The sequence below is a fragment of the Phoxinus phoxinus genome (genome assembly GCF_949152265.1).
Source record: "Phoxinus phoxinus genome assembly, chromosome: 20".
NCBI lineage: Eukaryota > Metazoa > Chordata > Actinopteri > Cypriniformes > Leuciscidae > Phoxinus > Phoxinus phoxinus.
This window is the reverse complement of record NC_136895.1, coordinates 7,306,017-7,330,595: the sequence shown is the minus strand read 5'-3', so window position 1 is coordinate 7,330,595 and position 24,579 is coordinate 7,306,017. Positions and strand designations below refer to the sequence as shown.

The 24,579-nt window shown below is 40.2% G+C and overlaps 1 protein-coding gene across 2 annotated transcripts in view; it reads left to right on the top strand.

Annotated features, from left to right (window-relative positions):
* The first annotated feature begins 1,617 nt into the window (after positions 1-1,617).
* The window catches only part of tsc22d2 (TSC22 domain family 2), a 45,380-nt gene continuing 22,418 nt past the window's right edge, over positions 1,618-24,579 (top strand). Inside the window, exons 1-2 of one of the 2 annotated variants that reach the window (XM_079592099.1) lie at positions 1,654-3,729; positions 21,311-21,373. In XM_079592099.1, the coding sequence (XP_079448225.1) occupies positions 2,243-3,729; positions 21,311-21,373 (1,550 nt within the window). In that variant the 5' untranslated portion in view covers positions 1,654-2,242. Of the gene's footprint in view, positions 3,730-21,310; positions 21,374-24,579 lie in introns of both variants that reach the window. The other variant, XM_079592100.1, reaches the window with a different exon arrangement.

Below are 24,579 nucleotides of genomic sequence, written 5' to 3'. Positions count from 1 at the left end.
TTTACTCAAGTAGAAAGCAGTTTTTAGAAAGCTACATCTGTGTCTTCTCATGTAAAACAGCTTGTCAAGTGTTTCTTTCAGTGTGTTGCACTGGTGTTTGGACCGGGAAGCGGAGAGGATGGTTAAACTCAAAGGCAAAACAAACACGGCCTCCTCTACTTTATGGGAATAGACTCATGCCTAAAATAATGAGCTGAACTAATAAACAAACTCCAGCAAATATGTTTCTGTCTACACTCGCTGCATTCCTCCTCGCCCCCTGCGTGAACTTCTCCCGAAAGGCTAAACAAAGAAGAAATTGTATTTCGTAACATGATTTAAATGCTTGAAGAATGACTGGGCAAAAATTAACAGATCAATCTATAGTTACGCATTAATTAAAACAAGATGGAGTAACATCAGTTAATACATTTGCATTATTTTTTTGGGGGGGAAATCATGTCCTTCGGTCTGCAATGTTTGTTTCAATGTCTGTTAAAAGTGAAGTAATAAATAAATAATTTATGTTTTCACCAGAAATAACTTGGTGGTGTCCTGTCTGGCTTTCCAGATTTACATAAAACCACCTAAAAATCCCCCCGTGTGTGACTCAGAATACAGCAAACAGCATTCAACAGAAATAAATGACCCTTTTGACAGAAAAAATAGCAAAACAACCTTGTCTGGATGGAAAAAACAAAACAAAATATTGAAATATAGTATAATTACATTATATATACGTTTAAAATAGGTTTAAAAACATTGAAAATCCGTAACGTAATATAATGTAAATTATATTACGTTACATTACACTAAATTATATTAGGCCTATAATATATTTGCAGTGCAGATTTTAAACACTGTTCACACAACAATAATTATTATGTTATATTATATTATATTATTATATTTTCAGTGCAGATTTTAAACAACTGTTCACAGAACAATAATTGTTTTATTATATTATATTATATTTTTTTGTGCAGATTTTAAAAACAGTGAATTATTATATTTAATATTATATTATAATATTTATAATAATATTATAATATTTGCAGTGCATATTTTAAACACTTTTCACAGAACACTAATTATTATATACACAGGGTATAAATACATGGAGCAAACAAAGGAAACTAATAAGCTAATTAATGAGACGACAGGTGATTATTATGACTAATCAACAACACAGAAACTAGGTCACAGGGAAACAATGAAACGGTATACATTACATTATATTATGTTTTATATTATATAGTATTAATTATATTATTATATTCAGTGCAGATTTTGAACACTGTTCCCAGAACACTCATTATTATATTATATCATATTATATTATATTATATTTGTAGTGCAGATTTTAATCACTGTACACAGGCGAACATAAATTATTTTATTATATTATTTACGGTGCTGGTTTTAATCACTGTACAAATGATAAAAAGCAATTAAATGAATTAGTTATTAAAATAATAACATTATCAGAGAGTCCAAGAAGAAAAGGTGTAATATAAAGCTTTTGGGATGTGTGGAAAAAGTATTAATGCCGTCTGATCCCGCTTGACATTTATTTTGACAAGAAAACAAGAATATTGCGTAGCGATCGGTATTCCCGACGCACTTACGTACGCCTGTGCGCAGTCCACCCATAGTGCCGCGCGTGCGCTACGTAGCGTTAGCCATCTTGTGTACAGCAGCAGAGAGAGAGCAGCCGTTAGCTCTACAGACACACAAACACACCCAGTCTACCCTCCACAGACTGTATCAACGCCAGAAACGGATGGTAAACATGTGTTATCATGTGTCAGGATGTATATCCAGTGTGTTTCGTGGAGGATATGTGCTTTTGAAGACGGGGGAGTGTTGAAAACTGAAGGCGCCTCAGAGTCGAGTGAGTCCAGCGACTGGAGTTTCATTCGCGCGAGCGGCCTGAGGGAAACTCTCACACCCGGACATGGCCTTCATTTAGGCCTCGGATAACACGGATACGGGCTTGGAGGGATTAAACACACCTGGAATTAAGCTGTCATTGTGTTTGGAGCTTCGCGAGTTTCAATTTAACGGATTAAAAGTACTGAAAATGCCGCGATGAGGACGCACGCGCGCTGACGGGAGCTCGGAGGGAAGCTTGAGTTAGCGCGTGACGCTAACTGAAAATTACATGACATTTTCATATAAGAGGAGTTACTACGTCTAGCGTGGAGCTGTACGCTTTAGTCTGACGTGTCGAAGCCGAAGTGACACACTTCAAGCGGTCAAAATGTCTAAAATGCCGTCGAAAAAGAAGAGCTGTTTCCAGATCACGAGCGTAACGCAGGCGCAGGTGGCGGCGAACAGCATCACGGACGACACCGAGAGTTTGGACGACCCGGACGAGTCCAGAACTGAGGACATGTCCTCCTCTGAGATGTACGACATGTCCAAAGGTGGCGATTTCGAGCCGGAGGCGTGTGACGTTAGTTTGACGGACGAACCGCTACACAACGACGCCGAAACCGCGAGCGCTCAAGATGGTGCCGTAACGACAGCGACGTTACCGGGCTCTCGTAACACAAGTGCTGTTCACGTAAACCCAAATGTCCGTGCAGTCAGTGGGACAGCAGGCCAAATGAGCCCATCCCAGACTTCACCTTTAGTTGGATCTAGCAGCACATCAACATCAGTTAGCAGTTCTGCCACAGTAAGTGGTTGCAGTTCCCGTTTCAGGGTCATCAAATTGGATCATGGCACAGGTGAACCCTTTAAAAGAGGTAGGTGGACTTGCACTGAGTTTTATGAGCGGGACACGGATGCTTCCTCATCTGCTCGGACTGCGGATAACGTTAAACAACACGCCAGCACCGCGGACCACGGCGCGGACCGAGACGGCCTAGGAGGTTCGGTGGCGGCGTACAATGCGCTTTCAACCCTCACAGAACCGCATACGGACAGTGGTTACGTATCTTCACCATCGAACCCTCCTGTGGAGCTTCAAAAGCAAACTTTTGGGATTTTGCAGCAGGGATTAGGGCTTGTAGCCCAGAATCTTTTCGGCGATGCCCATGCTAAATCTCCCAGCATGCCTTCTACAGCTCAACCACAGCCATTTTACCCTGGTAAACAGGCACAGAAACCTGGCCAGATGCTTCAGACTGTTATCCCGTCTAATCAGGCTGACTTTAGGTTGCAGAATCAGCCTCTTGGCTCTTCAGTGACCCAGGGCCCGCCACCGGTCCTCACTCCCGCAGCGGGAAGCACTCATGTGCTGGGATTAGTTCCTCAGCCGGTGGATGTTCAGGGGCTTTTACCCCAGTCCAACATCAGCGCCGCTCTAGGGACCGTATCAGCCACATCTGCGGGTTCACAGGCACCGGTGCCGCTCGTTCAGCCAGCAGTAACTCATGCTGTGGTCCCTGGTGTGCAAAATGTGCCTGTTGTTCTGCCCAGTGCCTCTAATACCCCCCAGAGCATGCCAAAACAGCCCCCGGTCCCTGTTGTACCGCCCCAGCAGAACCAGCCTCAGGGAGTCCCGAGCGGTTCGGCAGCGGGACTGGGGGCTCAGACGAACCCCTCTATCTTTAGCCAGCTTCCCGGTGGCTTCGGCCCGGCCGGTGAGAACCAGAGGAGGACCGAGCTGCTGCTCCAGAGCTCGGTTCTCCTGGGAAGAGATGCCATCAGACCCCTGAATCCCGAGGGATTGCAGCTTCCCACGCCTGCTGTCAACAGCCTGTTTGGAATAGCTATTCACATTGATGGGGATGAGGACAGGTAAACCTTTATGCTTCATGTTGCTCACGCTTTATTGACAATAGTTGCAAAAGAAAATTCAAAATTTTCAACAAACACATTTTATTTCAGTTCTTGTAGGCGTTACACTATTTACTGTTAATTTACTCTTTTGAAAGTGCATGACACCTTGAAACATGTCCTGTTGTAGGAGTTTATTTTGTCCTAGGTGGAGTTTGCTTTTGTGTGTGTGTGTGTGTGTGTGTGTGTGTGTTTTTGTAACACTTTACAATAACATTAGTTAACTACCTTAGTTAACATGAACTAAGAATGAACAACACTTCTACACTTTTATTAATCTTCTTAATTAATATTAACTATAGCATTTACTAATACATTATTAAAATCAAAGGTTGAGCTTGTTAACATTAGTTAATGCACTGTGAACTATCATGAGCAAACAATAAACAGCTGTATTTGTATTAACTAACATTAACAAAGATTAATACTGCTCACTGTTAGTTCATTGTAGTTAATACATTAACTAATTAACCTTTTCGTAGTGTTTTTGGGGGTAGTTTTCCCCCAAACCTGTCCTGGAGGCCCCAGAAATGCACATTTTGGATATCGCTTAATTTGACTCACCTGACCCAATAAAAATCAGCAGCTCATTTACATTGCATTGATATCCAAAAAGGCTTCCACGACAGGTTTGGAAAGTGCTGCTCGTATTTATTTATTTATTTATTTATTTACACACGCAAATCATGTTAAACCAGACGTTTTGAGCCAAATACAATAAGCCTATGACTAATTTAGCCAGATATAGTAGTGAGGTAATCCTGATCACCTTGGTTCAGGTGTGTTTGAGTTGGTTTGTAGCTCATCTCTGCTGTACTCGAGCTCAAAATATAGATCACCCGCCAAGTTTGCTATCCTTTATTCACTCTCATGTCATTCAGTTATGTATGGCATTTCGTTCTTCTGCATAACACAAAAGAAAATATTGTAGGAACTATTTTGTCTGTACAGTGAAAGTCAGTGGAGTTCAAAACAATGGCTTTTAATCTTCATTTGTTTCACAGAATACATAGAAATGAAGAAAACATTGTGAGACTTTGTGAAGGGAATTGAAAATTCAACTTGACTAGCTGGTTTAAACTTTCTTTGCAAGAATAGCTCAGTGTAGTTCAGAGGAAACCCCGAGCATCAACTGTTTGCACTCAGTTTTCCGTCCAGCAAACCACTTTACACTTGCCTACACAGGGCTGCCTGTGGTTACAATCACCTTTTCATTGGTAACATTTGGAAAGTTATGTTAGTATTGGTTTCTGACTCAAGTACCTTGTTTTGTGCTTGTGAAAAAAAAAAAAATCCACATAAAATTTACCCAATGCACTGTCCAGGTGTGTTGCACGATATACCGGCATTGGAAAGTTATCACGATACCCTGCTATTAAAAACCGGTACGGCTCCATATTTGATCAGTATTGGTTAGGGCTGCACGATTTTGGGAAAATGTTGTATAGTCACGACTCTTTACGGTCATCGTAAGACTTCAGGTGCGTTCACACTACAAGCGACTTTGTGGCTGGCGGTTAGGACGCTAGTGGGCGTAACCACTACTGGTAGCCTAGTAATGTTTGTGAGTGAGTGACATTCACGGATGTTACTCCATGTTATAGACAACAAATCCGTTTTCAGGCTGCTACAAACAAATATTTTGGAAGGAAAAGTCTAAATATAAATGGAGTAAGTGTATATAATGCATAATATTAAAGATGAACGAGAAACAGCGAGTGTTCTTTGTAGTGGTGCACGATATATCGGCCGCCGATATAATATCGGCCGATATGGTCATTGTTTTACACATCGGTATCGTTCCGATGTCAAAATAGGGCCGATGTGAACGGGCCGATTATCATTCCTGTGTATTTGACGTGCGTGTGGGGGCGGGGATGTTTGTTTTTGCACGAGCGCATTTCAGCTGTGAACAGCGCTCGTGTGTAGGGGCGCGCGCTTTACAGGGGGTGCACCCTTTATCACGTCTCTCGTCAGAGCGAGGGGAATAACTGATACTGTGGGAACCGTTTTTATGTGTAGTGGTGCGTACTTTATAGTGGGCACACGATCAACATTTGTTATATCACCCGTGCTGGACGGGGCGAGGTTTGAACCCGTGTTTGTGTGTAGGGGCGCGCACTTCATTGTGGGCGCGCGAACTAGTCATTACACCGTGTCCTAACTACACGCGACGCCGCGACACGCGATAAAAGGTATTTTCAATGTTAATCAGAGTTTATGTCCTAACCAGCCGCGACGGCGACACGCGACGATTCTATTTTAGAAACTGTTTCTGTTTTTCTGCGACGTCGCGCTGGAACAACAAACACAACGTGTGGCAATGATAATCTCAGGCACTGTTTATGTGCTTTATTTAATGTTAAAAGCGTGTAATGTGACTTTTAATATAATTTAGTGCTCCCAGCTTTGTGGCTGTAAAAGCAACAATGGATAATTCACCTCAGATCTTGAAATTAAACAAATGGAAACAAGAATGTTCAAACTGAAGAAACAAATGTATTATTTGACAAAGATTGTTTAACTCCTTAAGTGTCACCGGCCCACCGGTGGGCCCAAATTCATTACATATTTATAATAGTAATATCATATACTATACCTAAACTAATACTGACAAACTATATATAATTTGAAAGCTTACAATCTCTAGTTTTCATATTTGGTGACTGATTTTCAAAATAAATTACAGAGGAGCTGTAATTTATCAATTTGCAACAATAATATTTTCATACTCCTAAGGTGTTCAGTCCTTTATTTTGAAATGGTGATGAACATGAAAAATTATGAAAAAAATGGTAGAAACCTCAGTTTGTTTTCATGCCAAGAGTTCAAAAGATGGCATTTGTTCAATTATTTTAGAAAAAAAGGTCTGAAAATGTTTTAGAAATAAAGAAAAACCATATATGGAAATGGAGGCGCCCTTATATGTGCAGTAATGTCAACTAGTGAAAAAGTGTGGTACTGCGCCCAAACTAAATCTCACTGAAAGCTTATTTTTTGAGATATCAACCTAAAATTTAAAACACAACTTGTTCAGATTTTTGGCTTTGATTTTTGTGCAGTTTTAGAGTCACCAGGGTTTTGAAAAAATATATTTTATATAAAATATGAATAATTAAATTTTTTATTTTTCTATTTTTCTAAACTCAAACTTCTGTTACACTTTCTCAGTTTATTTCACTTCTACAAAAATCTGCCAATTTTCTTCTTTAAAACAAGACCAATCTTACATCCATATTCCAAAGCATTCTTGAGTTACAAACATTTAAGTTCGGAAAGTGCATTTTCATGTATATTCAAAAAAAGGGGCGTGACACTTAAAGGGTTAAGTAACTCAGTAGCCCATGTATTTGAATACTGTTTAAATGGTGTAATATTTGTGAATTTGATTATGTAGCTACTTGTCCTTTTTTTTGCGATTGCTGTCAAGATTACTCTCTGGTGCTGTGCACTTGACGCGAGAGCCCGTCCACACGCTGTTCTGATTGGCTCTGGGTTTTGATTGATTTGTACGCATCTCAAAGTCGCGTCGCGGCTAGAGTGGACAGACTAATTATTTGTCACTGGATCTTATCGCATCGCATCTAGTACACACAGGTAAAGGTGCCCAATATCAGTCATTACTGAAAATAAATTACAAAAGTAAAAAAAAAAAGTGTTTTGGAAAATAGCTCTTTATTTTATTATCATAAAAATGTGTTTTCTATACAGAGGTATCGACATCGGTAAATATCGGTATCGGCCATAACAGCAATATTAAAATCGGTTATCGGTATCGGCCACAATATTCACATCGGTGCATCACTAGTTCTTTGCCATCGCGGCTATTTAACTGCAGCAAACGGGTAAATACCGGCCTCTCTGGGCTCACGAAACCATTCAGGCTCTGAGTCAGCACGGCGAATACCACTGTATGTACACGGAGATATATCATAAATTATAGGACAGTTTCTGACTGCTAAAATGAGCTTCTCGGTCAACTTGCCTCTGTCAGACTCGGCACTGAAGAGTGACGGATGATCACGCGCGCTCCACTGTCTTCACTCCTATTGGTTGGCGCTCCCAAAAGTCGCTCTTCATTTGCATAAAGTTAAACAGATCTCAATTTTGCCGCGTCGCCAGACACGCCCATCCGGTCGCTGTCGTGCGTGTTGCCTGAAATCGCCGCTCCCCATTGAAATTAATTGTATCGTGTCGCTTGTAGTGTAAACGCTAGGGCTGGGTGATATGGCCTAAAAAAGAAATCCCTGATTTTTTTCACAAAAAAAGTCCGATTTACGATTTAAATTGATTCAATTAACTAAACATAATTTTATTAAGTGACAACACAATGTTTAGCTACATGGTACAATGACTGGTATGCTACTGTTTTTATTATTACTTGACACAAATTTCAATTCAATTCTTGTGGTTTGATTCTGATCTTGATTCAATATCGATTCCTTTGCATAAATATTAGGTACAGTAGATGCGTTAATGTGGTATGTACATTTTTCTCCTAAAAATAATTTCTCACCTAATGCTGTAAACATACAGAGCCCAGTCAGCTGGTATTATTATTAAAGGTTAAAAATAACATCTCAAATTAAATATAATGCGTTTTTTATAATAACAACGGTATACTATTTTAATGATATAGGTAAAAATATAATAAATATATTATATAGTTATAATTTTAGCAAAATGCTCCCCTCTATAGCATTTAAGTCCAACTAACGTGCTATGGTCATTAAATGGCTTTCCTGAGGTGAATGTAACGTCACGTGACTACTCCAGCTGTGGACCCCTTTCCGCGGTTATTACATTTCGGTAAGTTGAACTGTATCTTTCAAATTACCTATTGATCATTCGTGATCACGGGGAGCGTCGGCGGATGTTAAAGAGAAAACCGATTTTCATTCAAACAAATCGACGTACACTATTTTATCGATTAACTCGAATGTGTAGATTTATCGCCCAGACAAAAATATATTTTGGCGTAATTGTGTGTGTTGTTTGTTCAAGCGCGAAAGAGAACTGTATTGGCGTGCTGTCTTGTGCGTGCACACTATACTAGCACGAGTCTTTCTGTGCGTCACAGTCAGGCGCTCTTTTTTTTCTTTTTTTCTTTTTTTTCTTGTCACGCATGAATGGTTTAAAGTCATTTGCATGATCATGTAACACTAGCTACAGGATGAGAAAAATTAACATGCTGTGTTAATTTGTTTATTTCATATAAAATCGCAGTATTCTGCATCATATAATCGCATATGCTTGACATCGCGATTACGATATGATCGTGCAGCGCTAGTACCGGTTCGTTACGAATGACTGCATTCTAAATAAGAGCTGCATCATTTTGCATTATTTTATGCATTATTTTATGAGAAAATAAAGAGCGGGACTTGTTTGATGTTTAAAACCGTTATTGTGCTCAATAAGCCTAGAAAAAAAGCTCAAAGCTCCTTTTTTCCGTTTTAAAGTTACACTATGTAGAAATTGTGTTTTTGTCAAACAGCGACCCCTAGAGTCGCTGTGGAAAACTTGCAATACTACAAAAAAATTACATACTACAAGCAAACGCTACAACATAGAACGCAAACAAGTTTACAAATAAGAGATTTATTTACTAGTCCACCAACAAGATTGCCAGGTCAGCATCGCTGTTGCATCCAGTGCTGCTTATTAGCTCGCGCCAAAAAACGCCCCCTCACTTTCGCGAGCGAAAGCCTGACCGAGTGGGACTCTTGTCCGGTTCCTCACGCGATTTCTTTGCTTTTTCCATCGTCGAGTATCACGCATAGGTATCACGTCTGAAATGCGCGCAAGTGTCTTCGTGCTTCATATGTTGTTAATGTGTGTGACGTCGTTGCCGTAAAGCAAGTCGTGGTTCTCGCGAGATTTGTCGGAGCAAGCTCCAAGCTTTACTACCAGGATGATTCGCCCTACTATGAGTTTGTTTACCACCGAAATGACTTTGAAGCTGTTATATTAAGGTACAATTTCTACATAGTGTGCCTTTAATTTTGGGGAATTCAGTTTTTTTTTTTTTTACCTTTTACTGTTATTTTAGTCGTAAAAAGAGTGCTTTTAATGTTAAATCCGATCGCGGAAATTATAGGCCCTACTCACGGGGCCGGGCTCAGGCCTGAAGCGCCCGCAGAAACAACAAAAAAACAACAAAATCAAACAATCAAACAACAAAAGAGAAAAGGGAAAATCACCCTCTGCTTGACTAAATAACTTCATTCTGTTCATTAAGAATCAGTGTGAAGTTAATTTATAGAGTCAAGACTAAGCAGTGCTTTTTTTTACATTTAATTTATTAATGCTACTGTTAAGTAGATCTACATCAGCCACCTAACAAATGTAAAGCACTGTTTATTTAATTTCTATTTTTCTTATAGTGTATTTGTCATGTTGATTGTAATTTGCGTCGTTGCTTATTTTAAAGATAATTTTAAATATATTTTAAGATAAAAATAAAATAACTATATTGTGATATAAAATTAGGTAAAAAAATATTAAATTTGGGTCATATCCCCTAACCTGTGCAGAATTGTGAAAGGTTTGCGAATGTGATTGATAATGTTTTTAAAGTCAATTTATAATTATTGTTGTCATATAATTCAATTACTTGTACTGTAGTTTAATTTTTTTGCTGTGGTATTGATCCAGTATTGATAATCTTGCTATTTTAGTCGGGTATCTTATCGAAGTCGTGATTTTGATCTCGTGGCAACAATACTGTCCAGTTCCTAAAGATTTGTTTTCAATGTCACCGTTTCCTCATCATACGCTTGCCAGCAGAAGTTGAGCTGTTTTTTCAGTCTGATTAGGTGATGCTAGCATGTGTTTCCCTATCTTGTGATGTGCAGAAGCTGCGCACAAGCACTGATAAGGCCTTCAAACATGTGTAACATCTGCATGATGTTATGCTGCTAATGGCTGTTGTTTACTGTCAGCGGTTGGTAGGAATCCAGGAGAAATCTGTACATTCTGTGCTGATGCTGCGCAACACGCCGTCCCCGTTTCTGACAGGCTTTTGAGGACCATTCAGAGGTCGACCTGTAACACACTCGGGTTTAGGTCAAATTGTACACGTTTTATTATTTCCATTACCGTATTATTTGAATGACAATTAAAGGATTAGTTCACTTCAGAATTACAATTTCCTGATAATTTACTCACCCCAATGTCATACAAGATGTTCATGTCTTTCTTTCTTTAAGTCAAAAAGAAATTAAGGTTTTTGAGAAAAACATTTCAGGATTTTTCTCCATATAGTGGACTTCAATGGGGTCCAACTGGTTGAAAGTCCAAAATTCAGCTTTAAAGGGCTCCACACGATCCCAGCCGAGGAATAAGGGTTTTATCTAGCCAAACCATCGTTCTTTTTCGAAAAACAAACAAAAAACAAAACTTTTATATACTTTTTAACCACAAATGCTCGTCTACCAGCTGTGATGCGCCACACATTACACAATCACATTGAAAGGTCAAGCGTGATGTAGGCGGAAGTGCAGATCTAGTCTACAAAGCGAAAGTGCAAATACTTAGGCCCTGTTTACACGAGAACGCTCACGTGTGAAAACGTAAAAATATTAAAATTAGATGGTGAACGGCGTTTTTGGGGCTTAAAAACGCAAAAAAGTGAAACCACCCTCCAGAGTGGAAATCTTAAAAACGCTCCACCGCCACGTTCCCGTCTAAAGGGTAAAAACTCAAAAGTCTGCTAGATAGTGAAGGCAACGATCTGCTCACGGTGGCTGTTGTCGCGTACGCGGTTACGTCACAGGCATGCGCCAGTAACGTTACTGGAAAATAACAACAAACATGTCGGATCATTTCCATACGTCGGACCTTCAAGTTGCCCTAGACGCTCTAATAAACACACAAGAGTCTTTTCAGCAGTTGTACGAAATATTCTCAGATAGTATTACTGATCAGAGAAGGCGCATTAATCACCTCCATCAAACTGTTGATGCACCAATTCATGTTGTTTTGATTTCGCGCTACTAGGGAGAGAAGTTGAAGGAAGGTTGTACGCAGGCGCGCGGACTTGGTGTTGTTGTGTGGCAGTGCTTCACATCGCCACCTAGCCGCCTGGAGTGCACACTACATCGAATATCACACACTTTTACGTCACCATATGCGTTATGGGGGGGAACCATAACGCTCGTCTAAACGCAGAATAAAAAGTGATAACGCAATGCCACTTTTGTGTTCTCTTCAGATCGTTTCCGTGTAACCATATCCTGAGTCAAACGCCATTTACAAAAATTAATAAACTGTAAAACAACGATGTCGGACGATTTTGAAGCTGTAGTAGAGTTTTTCGCCCTACCCAACATTTTCTGCCTACGTCAAGCGTGACCTTTCCAACGTAATTACGTAATGTGTGAAGTCGTGGACGCAAAAGATGAGTATTTGTGGTTAAAAAGTATATTTTTTTGTTTTGTTTTTAAATGGCCGATGGTTTGTCTAGATAAGGCCCTTATTCCTCGGCTGGGATCGTGTAAAGCTGCATTAAACTGCAATTTGGACGTTCAACCCGCTGATAACCGTTGAAGTCACTATATTTTACTTTTCGACTGAAGAAAGATAAACATGAAGATCTTGGATGACATGAGGGTGAGCAAATTATCAGAATTTTAATTCTGAAGTTAACTACTCCTTTAATTTAAACCATTTATCTACATTTTAAAGTAGATTTCTTAAGTACTGTTCTCCTTATAATATTTGTTGTATTTTTTGCTGCTGATTTTAATCAAACTAAATTACTACAATGCAGTACGATTGGGATTTATTTTGGATTGGATAGGCTTTAACTTTTGTGCAGCTCATATTGGGGAACAAAGATGCAGAAAGATCTGCAGGATCTGTGTGTTATTTTGAGAATGCTCGGAAATATTGCAAAATGGGCGGCAAATAGATTCGAGGTTTAAGGAAAGCCAGTAAAGGTTGAGGAAGCGTACGCTTTCAAAATGCCTGTTGACCATCATTGATGGAAGTTCATATGCTTTTCCTCTTTATTTGCTTTACACACACACACACACACACACTAGGGCTGTCACTTTTGAGAAAAATCAAATTCGAACGGATATCAAATACCAGCCTATGTATTCGAATATATTCGAATATCTATCCCCCCCCCTCCCCCCTCACCCGCCGCGCGCGCGGAGAGAAAAAAAACGTCAATCGAAATTTTACTAACAGTTTGACAGTCATAAACAGGACTCCCAAAATTACACTTATAGGACTCATATCTGCAAATAAACCTTGCCTTTACATGTGCATCTGCACGGTGCCGACCGGTTGTGCAGGAAAGTATGCAGTCATACGATGTTGGACGCCTGGCGATGCTCTGGCCGTCTGCTGCGTTTCTGGGGCTGTTTAAACCTGGCCACTTCATGCGTTTGCTCAGATCGGATAGCTATCAAAACGATTCCATTTACACTTGGTCACATAGGCCTAAATGTGGTTTAAACCGGATATAAATCCGATCTTCAATTCCCGCGCTATATGCAGATTTAATGGATTTAATGTCACCGAAAGCAACAGATATGAGCTGCATTTTATTGATCATCAGCTAACATCAAAGACTGCAATAAGAGAGAGCGGCAGCCCTGGTAAGATCATTTCGTTTCTTTACTTTTAATGAAGATTATTATTATTGTGTGTTAAGCGTCTGCGACTTACTTTCACTTTGATTTGCGATAGTTTGCACGTTGGCTTGACGCTTGATGAATAGATCATCTGCGGTGATGCGTGTTGCAGCGCACCGTCATATCTGACTATAACATACAGCCTGTAACACGCTTTCAAAATAACACGCTTTTTTAAAATAAAAAGCAAACGGTCTTATCATAGACTGTAAAAAATGCGCTAGACATGGCACTTTAAAAACCGAATAGTTTATTTGAAGTTCGATTACGGTTATTTCACGTCATGTTCGAATGCATATTCGAATATCGAATAAAAAGTGACAGCCCTAACACACACACACACACACACACACACACACACACACACACACACACACACACACACATAAATGAGCAGTGATATTCACCAGGATTTCTGGAAACGACCTTTTTACTTTGGAGGATGTGTGTAAAGCTTAATTTTAGCTATTAAAAGAAGGGGAATTTGCTCCAAATAATCAGTTCTCTTGCCTTTTAGGCCGAGATAATCACACCAGCGTTTCACTAGTTCATCTTTTTTTAAGGATACTGACATTTTTTTTGCATTAACTGATGATGATGTGCGATGTCACGGTTTTCTAGCATATCCTCCTCCACTAAGTACCCCGGAAATATCATTTTGACTTTCACTCATCATTTTCTGTTCCCCTATTAAAAGAAAAAGGAAGTGACCTTTTAACAGATACGAATCAGTTTATTGACTTGTTAAAATGGCCGAAGCAATGTCGAACGCCTCAGGATTTGTCACAGGGTTCAGAATAGCTTTGAACAGCTATAGTACAGACTTTTGTCTTTCTCACTGAAACGAAAGTTTATTATTATTTTAATCCTGTGTGGTTGTAGTTTTTATCTTCCAAGGGAAGGGTTGTCCAACTACACTCACCGGACTCATGAGTGCCGTCATTATTTATCAGTTTGATTTCGAGTGAGTCTGGTCTGGCATGTCTCCATGCTGTCGTGCTTCGCACCTGTTTGAGAAATGGCAGTGGCTGTAGTTTATTTGTTCATTTGAAGAGCAAATTTGTCTTATTCCTCACAGTAATGTTGAGGTGAGTCAGCCCGTCACCGGCTCTCTGACAGTAAGGGGTTTGTTGGTGTGTGTATATATATATATTTATTATGCCTCCATGTTTTGAAAGGTGTGCTCTTGCACATTGACCTCACTGACTCATAAAGGCTTCCAAAGATTCACTGCCTTATGGGAAACCTTTTCAAATTTTCACTTACTCACATTTAGACTGTGCCCCCACTTTTTTTAGTGGACTTGTAACATTTCTGCCATCAGGATCTCAGGACCCCAAACTCTAGAAGGCTGTAGATAAAACGCCAGAGATTAAAAACAGATTTTTGTTTTGTGTAAAAATGTCTTCTTTCCCGTTTAACCCCTGATATTGGCATCACCGCCATTACATATTTAAAACAGTAATATCCTATACTAAACCTAAACTAATCTTGACAAACTATATATCATTTGAAAGCTTACAATCTCTAGTTTACATATTTGGTGACTGATTTTCAAAATAAATTACAGAGAAGCCGTAATTTATCAATTTGCAACAAGAATATGTTCATACTCCTAAGGCGTGTTCAGACCTTTATTTTGAAATTGTGATTAACGTGAAAAATCATGAAAGAATTGTAGAAACCTCGGTTTGTTTTCATGTCAAGAGTTCAAAAGATAGCATCCATTCAATTCTTTTAGAAAAAAGGTCTGAAAATGTTTGAAATATAAAGAAAACAATAATAGATTCACCATTTGTGATGTGGCGGCGAGCTATAATGCACATACGTGATATTTCTGTGTTTCTTAGAGGTTTAATTCATTTCAAAATCTGCCAGACTTCCAATATTACTTCTGAATAGGATGTCTACTTCATAAATTGTATGAAAATGGTAAAAATAATGGTTCAGATCACTCAAACAACATATGGAAATGGAGGTGCTCTTATATGGGCAGTAATGTCAACTAGTGGAAAAGTGTGGTACTGCACCCAAACAAAATTTCTTATTTTTTTTAGATATCAACCTAAAATTTGAAACACAACTTGTTCAGATTTTTGCATTTTTAGAGTCGTCCAGGTTTTGAAAATATATATTTTATCTAAAATATGAATACAATTTTTAACATTGTACATTTTCATAGACTCAAACTTCTATAACTTTTTTTTAATTTATTTCACTTCTATATAAAAAAAAAAGCCAAATGTCTTCTTTAAAACAAGACCAATCTTACATCTATATTTCAAAGCATTCTTAAATTACAACCATTTAAGTTCGGCATGTGCATTTTCATGTCTATTAAGAAAAAGGGGGGGTGCCGCTTAAGGGGTTAACATCCAAATGTGTGATAAAGTCTCAATGTAAGGCCCTATGTCCACCAAAGTGTTTTTAAAACGCCAGGAGCGCAACGAGGCGTAGAGCGCTTTGCGTTTTTTACCGGTTACCGAGAGTTGAAGATTGTTCAGCTTTAGGTAAAAGAGTGGAGGAGCGGCGGGACGAATAACACACCGACCAACAAGCATAATAACGGAATAAAATAATTTAAAACAAGAGCCAGAGCAAATACTTTTCCCACAGCTAGGCCTTTTCAGCTGGCTAAATACGCTTTGGTGGACACACGGCCTTAAGGTACATTTAAAAAATATACTTAGTTGCGTTGCATGTATGAATTTGATTTACACTGTAAAATAAATATTTTTGAGAAAATGTAATTGACCGTTCGCAAAACCCCGCCCTCGAACGGTTCTCGTCCAATCCTAGCTCAGCAACTGTAACTAAGGAGAAGGACCTCCGTCAAACATTCCGATTTCAGCAAGATAGTGCAATGATGCGCCTATGGCAGTGAGGTCTGCACGGGCTTAAAACTTGCTGTATTTTATGATTGCTTGCAACTATTATTAAAAAAATAGGCTACATGTACAAACACCGTTTCACTACGGCACTGCGGCCCCTCATCAGTCAGCAAACAAGAGGAAAAAAAAAGAGAAAAAGCACGGACTTACTAAACTTTGATGTGGTTGAACAGGTACACAGTCACAAATTCCTCTGGAACTCAAACATTAAACTTCAAAACAAAGTTTGCGCAGTTGCACAACTATTTACACAAATATATCCTTCTCAGTCGGCTACGAGTTATGAATGAAGAGAACCGCATCGAGAGTTGATGGTTTCAGCGCGTCCTCTGATTGCAGTGTTGTGACTGAAATAGCACGCGCGGGAGCACATGCGCAAAACAGTTTTGTAAAATGATATATGATCAAATAAAAATGATTGATATATAATTTTACAAAACTGTTTTGTCATGTGCGCTATTCTGTCTATACTTTCTGTCGTGCCCTGGAGGATATGTCTGCTGCATTACTCCAAAACCAATCACTTAATGTATGGAGCTCAACCCAGCCATGTGTCTGGTTCTCAATTGTTTGACGGGCGTAGTAACAATAACTAAGGGGCGTGGCTTTTGCGAACGGTCAATTGAAGGCAACATGACACATTAGCCGTATTTCCCCAGTTGGGTTAAAAGTGGGCGTGCTAGTGCGTGCCAGGGCCAGTCACGTTTCCATGGTCACATCTGGGGTTTCCTCTGGGCCAACGGCCTGGTCCCGCCGAATACTTTGACCCAAAGCTGGCCAACTGGGGCTTGAGGAGAGGTCATGAACCGAGGCGGTTGAGTCAGGAGAGGGCCAACACCGCTTCTCGTTTCCCATGTTATCATACCAGGCTACCAGCTAACTTCAACATAAGACAAACAATTTTCAGCTCAACTCACTTTCAGACACCAGCGAGTGTTTGAAATAACTTCCGATTGCGATCTAAACGGGATTCTGATTACCGTGTATGAGGCATAAATATATTTCTATGCGAGCTAAAGGCTACTTATGCTAACCATTACGGAAAATACCAGAGAGAGACTGCTTGAAGAACGTAGACAAATCATATATGATTATAGTCGTGTATTTATTTGGTTTAATAATTAATCAGTCTCTTCTCTGTGCCTTTTATACTGCGGTTAACTCGTGTTTTCTGCTCGTGAGCTCCCTCTGTTGCTCTGGATGAAAGGATGTATTTTATCAATAAAAAAAAAAAAAGGATTTCCAACCTTAATGGAGTTGTTTTGTGCATTCCCGTGATCGCAAATAAATGGAAGCAGGTGCAACTGACTAGGTATTTTCTCTGTTTATGTGAAAAGGCAAATACCAGTTTGATTCAGCATGACTGACTGTGCGTTCACACCGCCGCCGGCGAGAGCTTTAAAGTGTCCGGAAGTCATTCATTTCCAATGAGAGCTGGTGGCGAGATCCGGCGAGGGCGGCGAGGAGAGTTGAAGTCAGGTCAACTTTATGGTAATGAGCTATAACGTGGTTTGGTGGCAACCAATCGGAATGTAGAAGTGCTCCGCTTGAGAGGAGTCCAGGGAACACAGTCCTGTAAACTTTGCTTCCGACCACATTAGTTCCCAAGCAAAATAGAGGAGATGTTGATCATTTGAATTTGATAAGAAGGCGCGCAACATTATTTATAGGCAAGATTTCCGCGCTAGAACGCTTTTCTTTCAGCGGGAATGCAAATTAGACTAGCACTAAACCATGATCACAAAAGCCACACCACACAAATGGCTTTTAATTTGTTTATTTCGTTAGCAAACATGTCACTATAATTGTAAAGTTCTTTCCATCGATCAATTCTCTGCAAAAATAACGATCGACTTGCTTGTTTGCTTTGCCGGCCCCTTTAAATAAAGTTTAAAAAAAGACCAAGCAGTCGATCTACGTCAGAGCGTCCTCGAATCTTTCCACAGCGTCGTTGGCAGAGCGGCGAGAGCGAATTTTGAAGATGTGGCGGTGTGAACGCACGGTGATGTGCACTCCTGATACAAATCACTGGAATTATTATTTTTTTTATTGTAAAATATTGGTCAAATATCAATGCTGGAGTCTCAAGTCTTTAAGTAAAGACCAAGCGTTCGCTTCTCATGCTCATTTTTGTGATCTAGCTAGTTTTCAGTCAGCTGGTGAAACGGTGAGGTGTGACTTTCCTCTATTCACCTTTGGCTAAGCCACACCCTAGAATGTAGATTGACCAATCACAGCGCAGCCAAGGACGAGCTCCCACAGAGGGTCCGACACTTTTTCACGGCGCTCCATTGACTTTAACACTGGCGTCTCATATTTTTGGTCTCGGCAGGCTATCACCGTCGTAGTTTTTTCAAAAATATGGTTAACCGTTGTGCCTGGGGCATTTATTACACAGATACGCGTTTCCCAGAGAGGTTGGAGGGGGGTGTCCGTTTTTTCCCTTCCCAAAACCGAAGTCAAATCCTGACAAGTGTCGTCTTTGGATTAAACTGTTTGGACGTCCTCAGTCAGCGAAACCCCTCAAGATTAACAACACACTTTTGTGTCTAAGACACATTTAGCTTTTAACCTTACTGTGAAGTTATACTAGTTAGACAGTTTTATATTATGATTTCGGTTCTCTGCCCTAATTGTTGATACGCTAGCACACACTGCTAATAAATACAACTTTATTACTACTCGCGTAGTCCGTTTGCTTTGTAATAACGATTATAGAAGTGAATAGAGACTTAGCTTTGCATGAACAGTGTTGCTCCTGATATAGTCCCAGCCTCCGTCTCCATTAGGATATGCGGTGGTTCATTTTTTGACTGTGACCGTTATGCTTTTGCCTCTATTTGGATGCCTTGTTGTTGCTTGCGTTTCACCGGTATGTCTTGAATATAGCCTTCGAACGCATACTGAGCCCCTTTTGCCTACTTCTATCGGACACTTTATTTGCTGCTTTATAAAAGTTTGATAAAATGTCAACAGGAAGAGTCACAGCATAAGCCATGTTGATACCAAACCAGAGCCCAGATGAAATTGACGGAGGTAGCAACAGTAACTAAGGGGGGCGGGGCTTAGCCAAAGGCGAATTGAGGCGTGATTTTAGGGTGGCGCTGCGGGCCGACAGTGGGGAAACCGCTTGATTTTGGGCTCGGTATTCAAGATCTGAGGACACTGACCCGTCCAGCATGTTGCCAGCTCTGGCTCACACTGGCCCGACAAAGCGGCAATTCTGGTTTGCAAGTTCTCTCAGTGAACTAGAATATATTTAGTTTCTTATGACATTTACAGTTCTAGAAATTGGCATGGATGATAGATGAAAAAAAAAACTTGAATATGAAAAGAAGCCAGCAGATTGTCATGCCAGATGTTACTCTCTGTGATTTTAGAAGAGTTTCTTCCAAGTACGAGGAAGTGTTGTTACTGATCAATTGAATTGAAATGTATCATTAGCAACACTCCCTCTGTTTGTACCTTCGTCCCTTTATTTGTTTCAAGCTAATTTAGGTTGTGAGAGGTTATATTTCTATGGCTCCCTGTTACAGACACTTATTTTAATATCACTTTATTGGCTGACATCCTGAAATATAAATCAGAGTATTTGTTTTAACCCACTTCCTTGAATTCACTTTGAGATGTTTCTATAGATGCATTGTCTTTAGCGCTATAGAGTTATTACTCCTCTGTGCACAGAAACCTGTTCCTCTGTAATCCTCTGCCAGCTTCACTTCCTCAGGCCAATTCCATCCGTCACTCGTCATCTTTTGATGAAACATCAAAGAATATTTCCATGAGCGTTTTGTTTTGTGCACCATTTGAGCGAATTTGACTAATACTCCATTTAGGGTTTATAGTTTCCTGGTTTTATGGCATTTGCTTTTGTTTTGGGGCGAATTTACGCAACCGTTTCCAACCCACATGGAAACTTTTCCGATTTCAACCGAACTTGAGCACAATTCCATGGAGTCCTTTTTTTTTTTTTTTTTTTATAAATTTTTTTTTAGTGTCTCAATTTACAAGCTGTATAACTTTTCGATTTGGTGTGATATTATTGTTATTGATAACAATTTGGACGCTAATCTTTCGCAAAGTGCACGTTCATAAATAATTATTCATTACATTTATTCATTTTGCCTAAATTGCTCTAAATTGGCAAAATCACTTTCATGTATCAATTAGGAGTAGTATTCTCAGCTCCATTTAACATAATAAAACAGGTTCTGGCTCTGAAAATGTGAAGTGTGCAGATTCTTCATACTTGGCTATGTATTGATTATGAGGTATGATGTTGTTCACCCTTATTTCTCAACCCAGTTTAGTTTTTTTCAGTTCGGAACCTTTTTTGTTCCCAAAAACAAATTATAGTTTCTATCCGAGACTTTATTGATTTAGTGCTATAACTATGTTCAATTATTAAGTATTGTAGTCTAGACCAAAAGTTTGGTCCTAGACCATATTTAAACTGATTTGTTTTGTGGATGCTTTAGATTGTATAATTTTCCGTACGTCTTGAACATTTATACCAGTGAAGCCTGATTTAAAAAAAAAAATCTATAAAGTATTCAAGACATTGCTGGTCACAGGATAATGGTCACTTAGTAACATTCAGTGTGTTGCATGATTGACCAAAGTAAATCTAATTAATCTCCTTTTAGTTAGGCTGTATAAACTTGGCCGTTAATCAATGTGATCATTTGTTTCCGGGATCCGTGTCTCTCACTCGAAGGCTGTTCTGGCTTTTTCTGTTTGGCATATTCATGCTGAACTCTCAATCCTTCAGGGCTTTTTGTGGTGGCTCCGACGCCAGTGCTGTTTTCCGCTCTGAGATATGAATGGCCATTCACTTCAACCTTGTCTCGAAAGCCCCTGAGGCATCCAAGCACTTTTAACATTTTTTTTAATTTCTAGTCTAAGCAAATTTGTTTTGATCTTTCCCCTACAAACCTTTGGCACTTATATTTGACCGTATTCATATTTCTCTCTCTTTCTTTCTTTTCTTTTTCTATCTGCAAGGAACCCCTCCACAGCTTTCTATCAAGCCTTTCCAATCGGCAGGTCAAAGGCCATCAGTGATGGGTATGATCGCTGTGTGTATCACATTGCACTCTCGGCAGCTGTGAGTGTGCATGGAGTGAGCATGGCATTTCTGGAAGTGGTTTCAGGCTCAAGTGTCAAAGGGCCGTGACGCACCAAGCCAGTGGTCAGCCGTCGATGAGCATCTGTTGGGCTAGTTTTTGCGGTGTTCCACACGGCGACTCTAGTCAGGCTCATGTCAGCGGGAGTTCGCCCGGTTCAGCATGTTGAATCCCCATTGGTGAGAGAGATCGCTCTGATTGACTGTTCAGAGTCTGCACTAGTGTTGTCAAAAGAACCGACTTCGGCACCAAGTCGGTACTGACATTTAAAAAATGTGACGATACCAGCATTTCCCTCTAGCATTTTGAGCACCGTTGAACGGATTCTTAAACACCTCTGATTGGCCATTTTGTTTACATGTTCAACATATGTCTCTGATTGGCCATTAGGGCTGAACGATACATCGAATTTTCATCGTCATCGCGATATGAACCCCCGCGATGAACACATCGCAACAGACAGCCTGACACGATGAATAATGCCTGGTTCAGATTAGCACTAACTTACACGTTTTTGACTCCTAAAATCTTGTCGTGGACAAGAAACATGTCAGACTACACGTTGCTTTCCGACCAGTCATCGCGTGCCGTCACACACACACATTCACTCGCACGCACAGACACACAAACACACTGTCCCTCGCTCACTCACGCTCACTGGCGCACACACACACTCACTGTTGCACTCACTCACGTCTCGCCTCGCTCACATATTCAACCCGTCGTCGAGGACCGTTAAAGAATTAAACATGATATAGTCTTTCTGTCGTGAAGCATCGCAGATGCGACGTAGGTTGTCACCCACTGTACGAGATGAAACGATCGAATCTTGCGTCCCGACGCCCGTTGTCGTTATTACGAATCTCCACGACACCCATACATCAAACGGATCGTGCCAAAATCGCGCTAAAATCGTGTATTCTGAACCAGGCAGGTAATAAACGTTTGACATATCACGCAAAGAACCTATTAAAGCACTAAGACATGGGAACAGTATAGTTAACAATCACATTTATCGCAAGTCATATCGTCATCGCAATATTAAACAATGTTATCGCACATCGCAGCTTTTCCTCATATCGTGCAGCCCTATTGGCCATTGTGTTGATGCGCTCAACATGCATGTCTCTGATTGGCCGTTGTGTTCACATGCTCAACATACATGTCTCTGATTGGCCATTGTGTTGATGCGCTCAACATATGTCTCTGATTGGCCGTTGTGTTCACATGCTCAACATACATGTCTCTGATTGGCCATTGTGTTGATGCGCTCATCATATGTCTCTGATTGGCCGTTGTGTTCACATGCTCAACATACATGTCTCTGATTGGCCATTGTGTTGATGCGCTCAACATATATGTCTCTGATTGACCGTTGTGTTCACATGTTTAACATATGTCTGTGATTGGCCATTGTGTTGATGTGCTCAACATATAGCCTATGTCTCTGATTGGCCTTTGCATTCACGCGCTCAACATACATGTCTCTAATTGACCGTTGTGTTCACATGCTCAACATACATGTCTCTGATTGGCCATTGTGTTGATGCGCTCAACATATATGTCTCTGATTGACCGTTGTTCACATGTTTAACATATGTCTGTGATTGGCCATTGTGTTGATGTGCTCAACATATAGCCTATGTCTCTGATTGGCCTTTGCATTCACGCGCTCAACATACATGTCTCTAATTGACCGTTGTGTTCACATGCTCAACATAATGTATTTTTTTTCATAGTTTGGCTGGTCCTGCGACTTATAGTCGGGTGCGACTTATATATAAAAATTAATTCATACTGACTGAGATGAACCAAGAGAAATAATTACCGCCTAAAGCCGCGAGAGGGCGCTCTAGTTAGCGTAGTTGTTCAGAAGAGACACAGAGGATGAAGAATTCAGTGTTGTGTGATGAGATCGCGGGAGCTTGGTGAACTTGCTTACTGGTAACTTGTTGGACTCGCTGGTTTATGTTAATTTAGCCTATTCAGCCTCCCAGGTATATGTACTTTATGCTGTTGTGTAGCCGAATAACCGTTAATGTGTTACGTTAACATACCGGACACCTGTTTGGCCTGTTGTTCTGTGTGCTAACTGCCAACTAGCCTCTCCCTATGCAGGATTCCTTTATCACTCTACAGATTAAGCATTGTGGAAATTCGCGTATCTACCCCGTAGTGATAAAATAAAATACAATTCTGTATTCAATTTATAGGTAGGACAAGTAGTTTATTTAGGCTTGGTTTGTAGAGAATTACAAACATGTGCACATATATTCAGAACTATATAATTAATTCTTGATGCGCACGTGAGCGCCATCAGCGTTTATCACAGGTTCGCGTTTAAAGTCTGTGTAGAGAGAACGGTGTCGTCTTAGCGGCCTCTAATTTAATAACAAATTATCCTTTCGACGGAAGTGAATCAATCAAAACTAACTTTAGCTAGAAAATAACATTATTCAAGAACCGCTATAAAGCCAAAACAATCTGTTACCTTAAATTAGGGATGCACGATATATCGGCCGCCGATATAATATCGGCCGATATGGTCATTGTTTTACACATCGGTATCGTTCCGATGTCAAAATATGGCCGATGTGAACAGGCCGATAATCATTCCTGTGTATTTGACGTGCGTGTGGGGGCGGGGATGTTTGTTTTTGCACGAGCGCATTTCAGCTGTGAACAGCGCTCGTGTGTAGGGGCGCGCGCTTTACAGAGGGTGCACCCTTTATCACGTCTCGTCAGAGCGAGGGGAATAACTGATACTGTGGGAACCGTTTTTATGTGTAGTGGTGCGTACTTTATGGTGGGCATACGATCAACATTTGTTATATCTCCCGTGCTGGACGGGGCGAGGTTTGAACCCGGGTTTGTGTGTAGGGGCGCGCACTTCATTGTGGGCGCGCGAACTAGTCATTACACCGTGTCCTAACTACACGCGATGCCGCGACACGCGATAAAAGGTATATTTTCAATGTTAATCAGAGCTTTATGTCCTAACCAGCCGCGACGGCGACACGCGACGATTCTATTTTAGAAACTGTTTCTATTTTTCTGCGACGTCGCGCTGGAACAACAAACACAACGTGTGGCAATGATAATCTCAGGCACTGTTTATGTGCTTTATTTAATGTTAAAAGCGTGTAA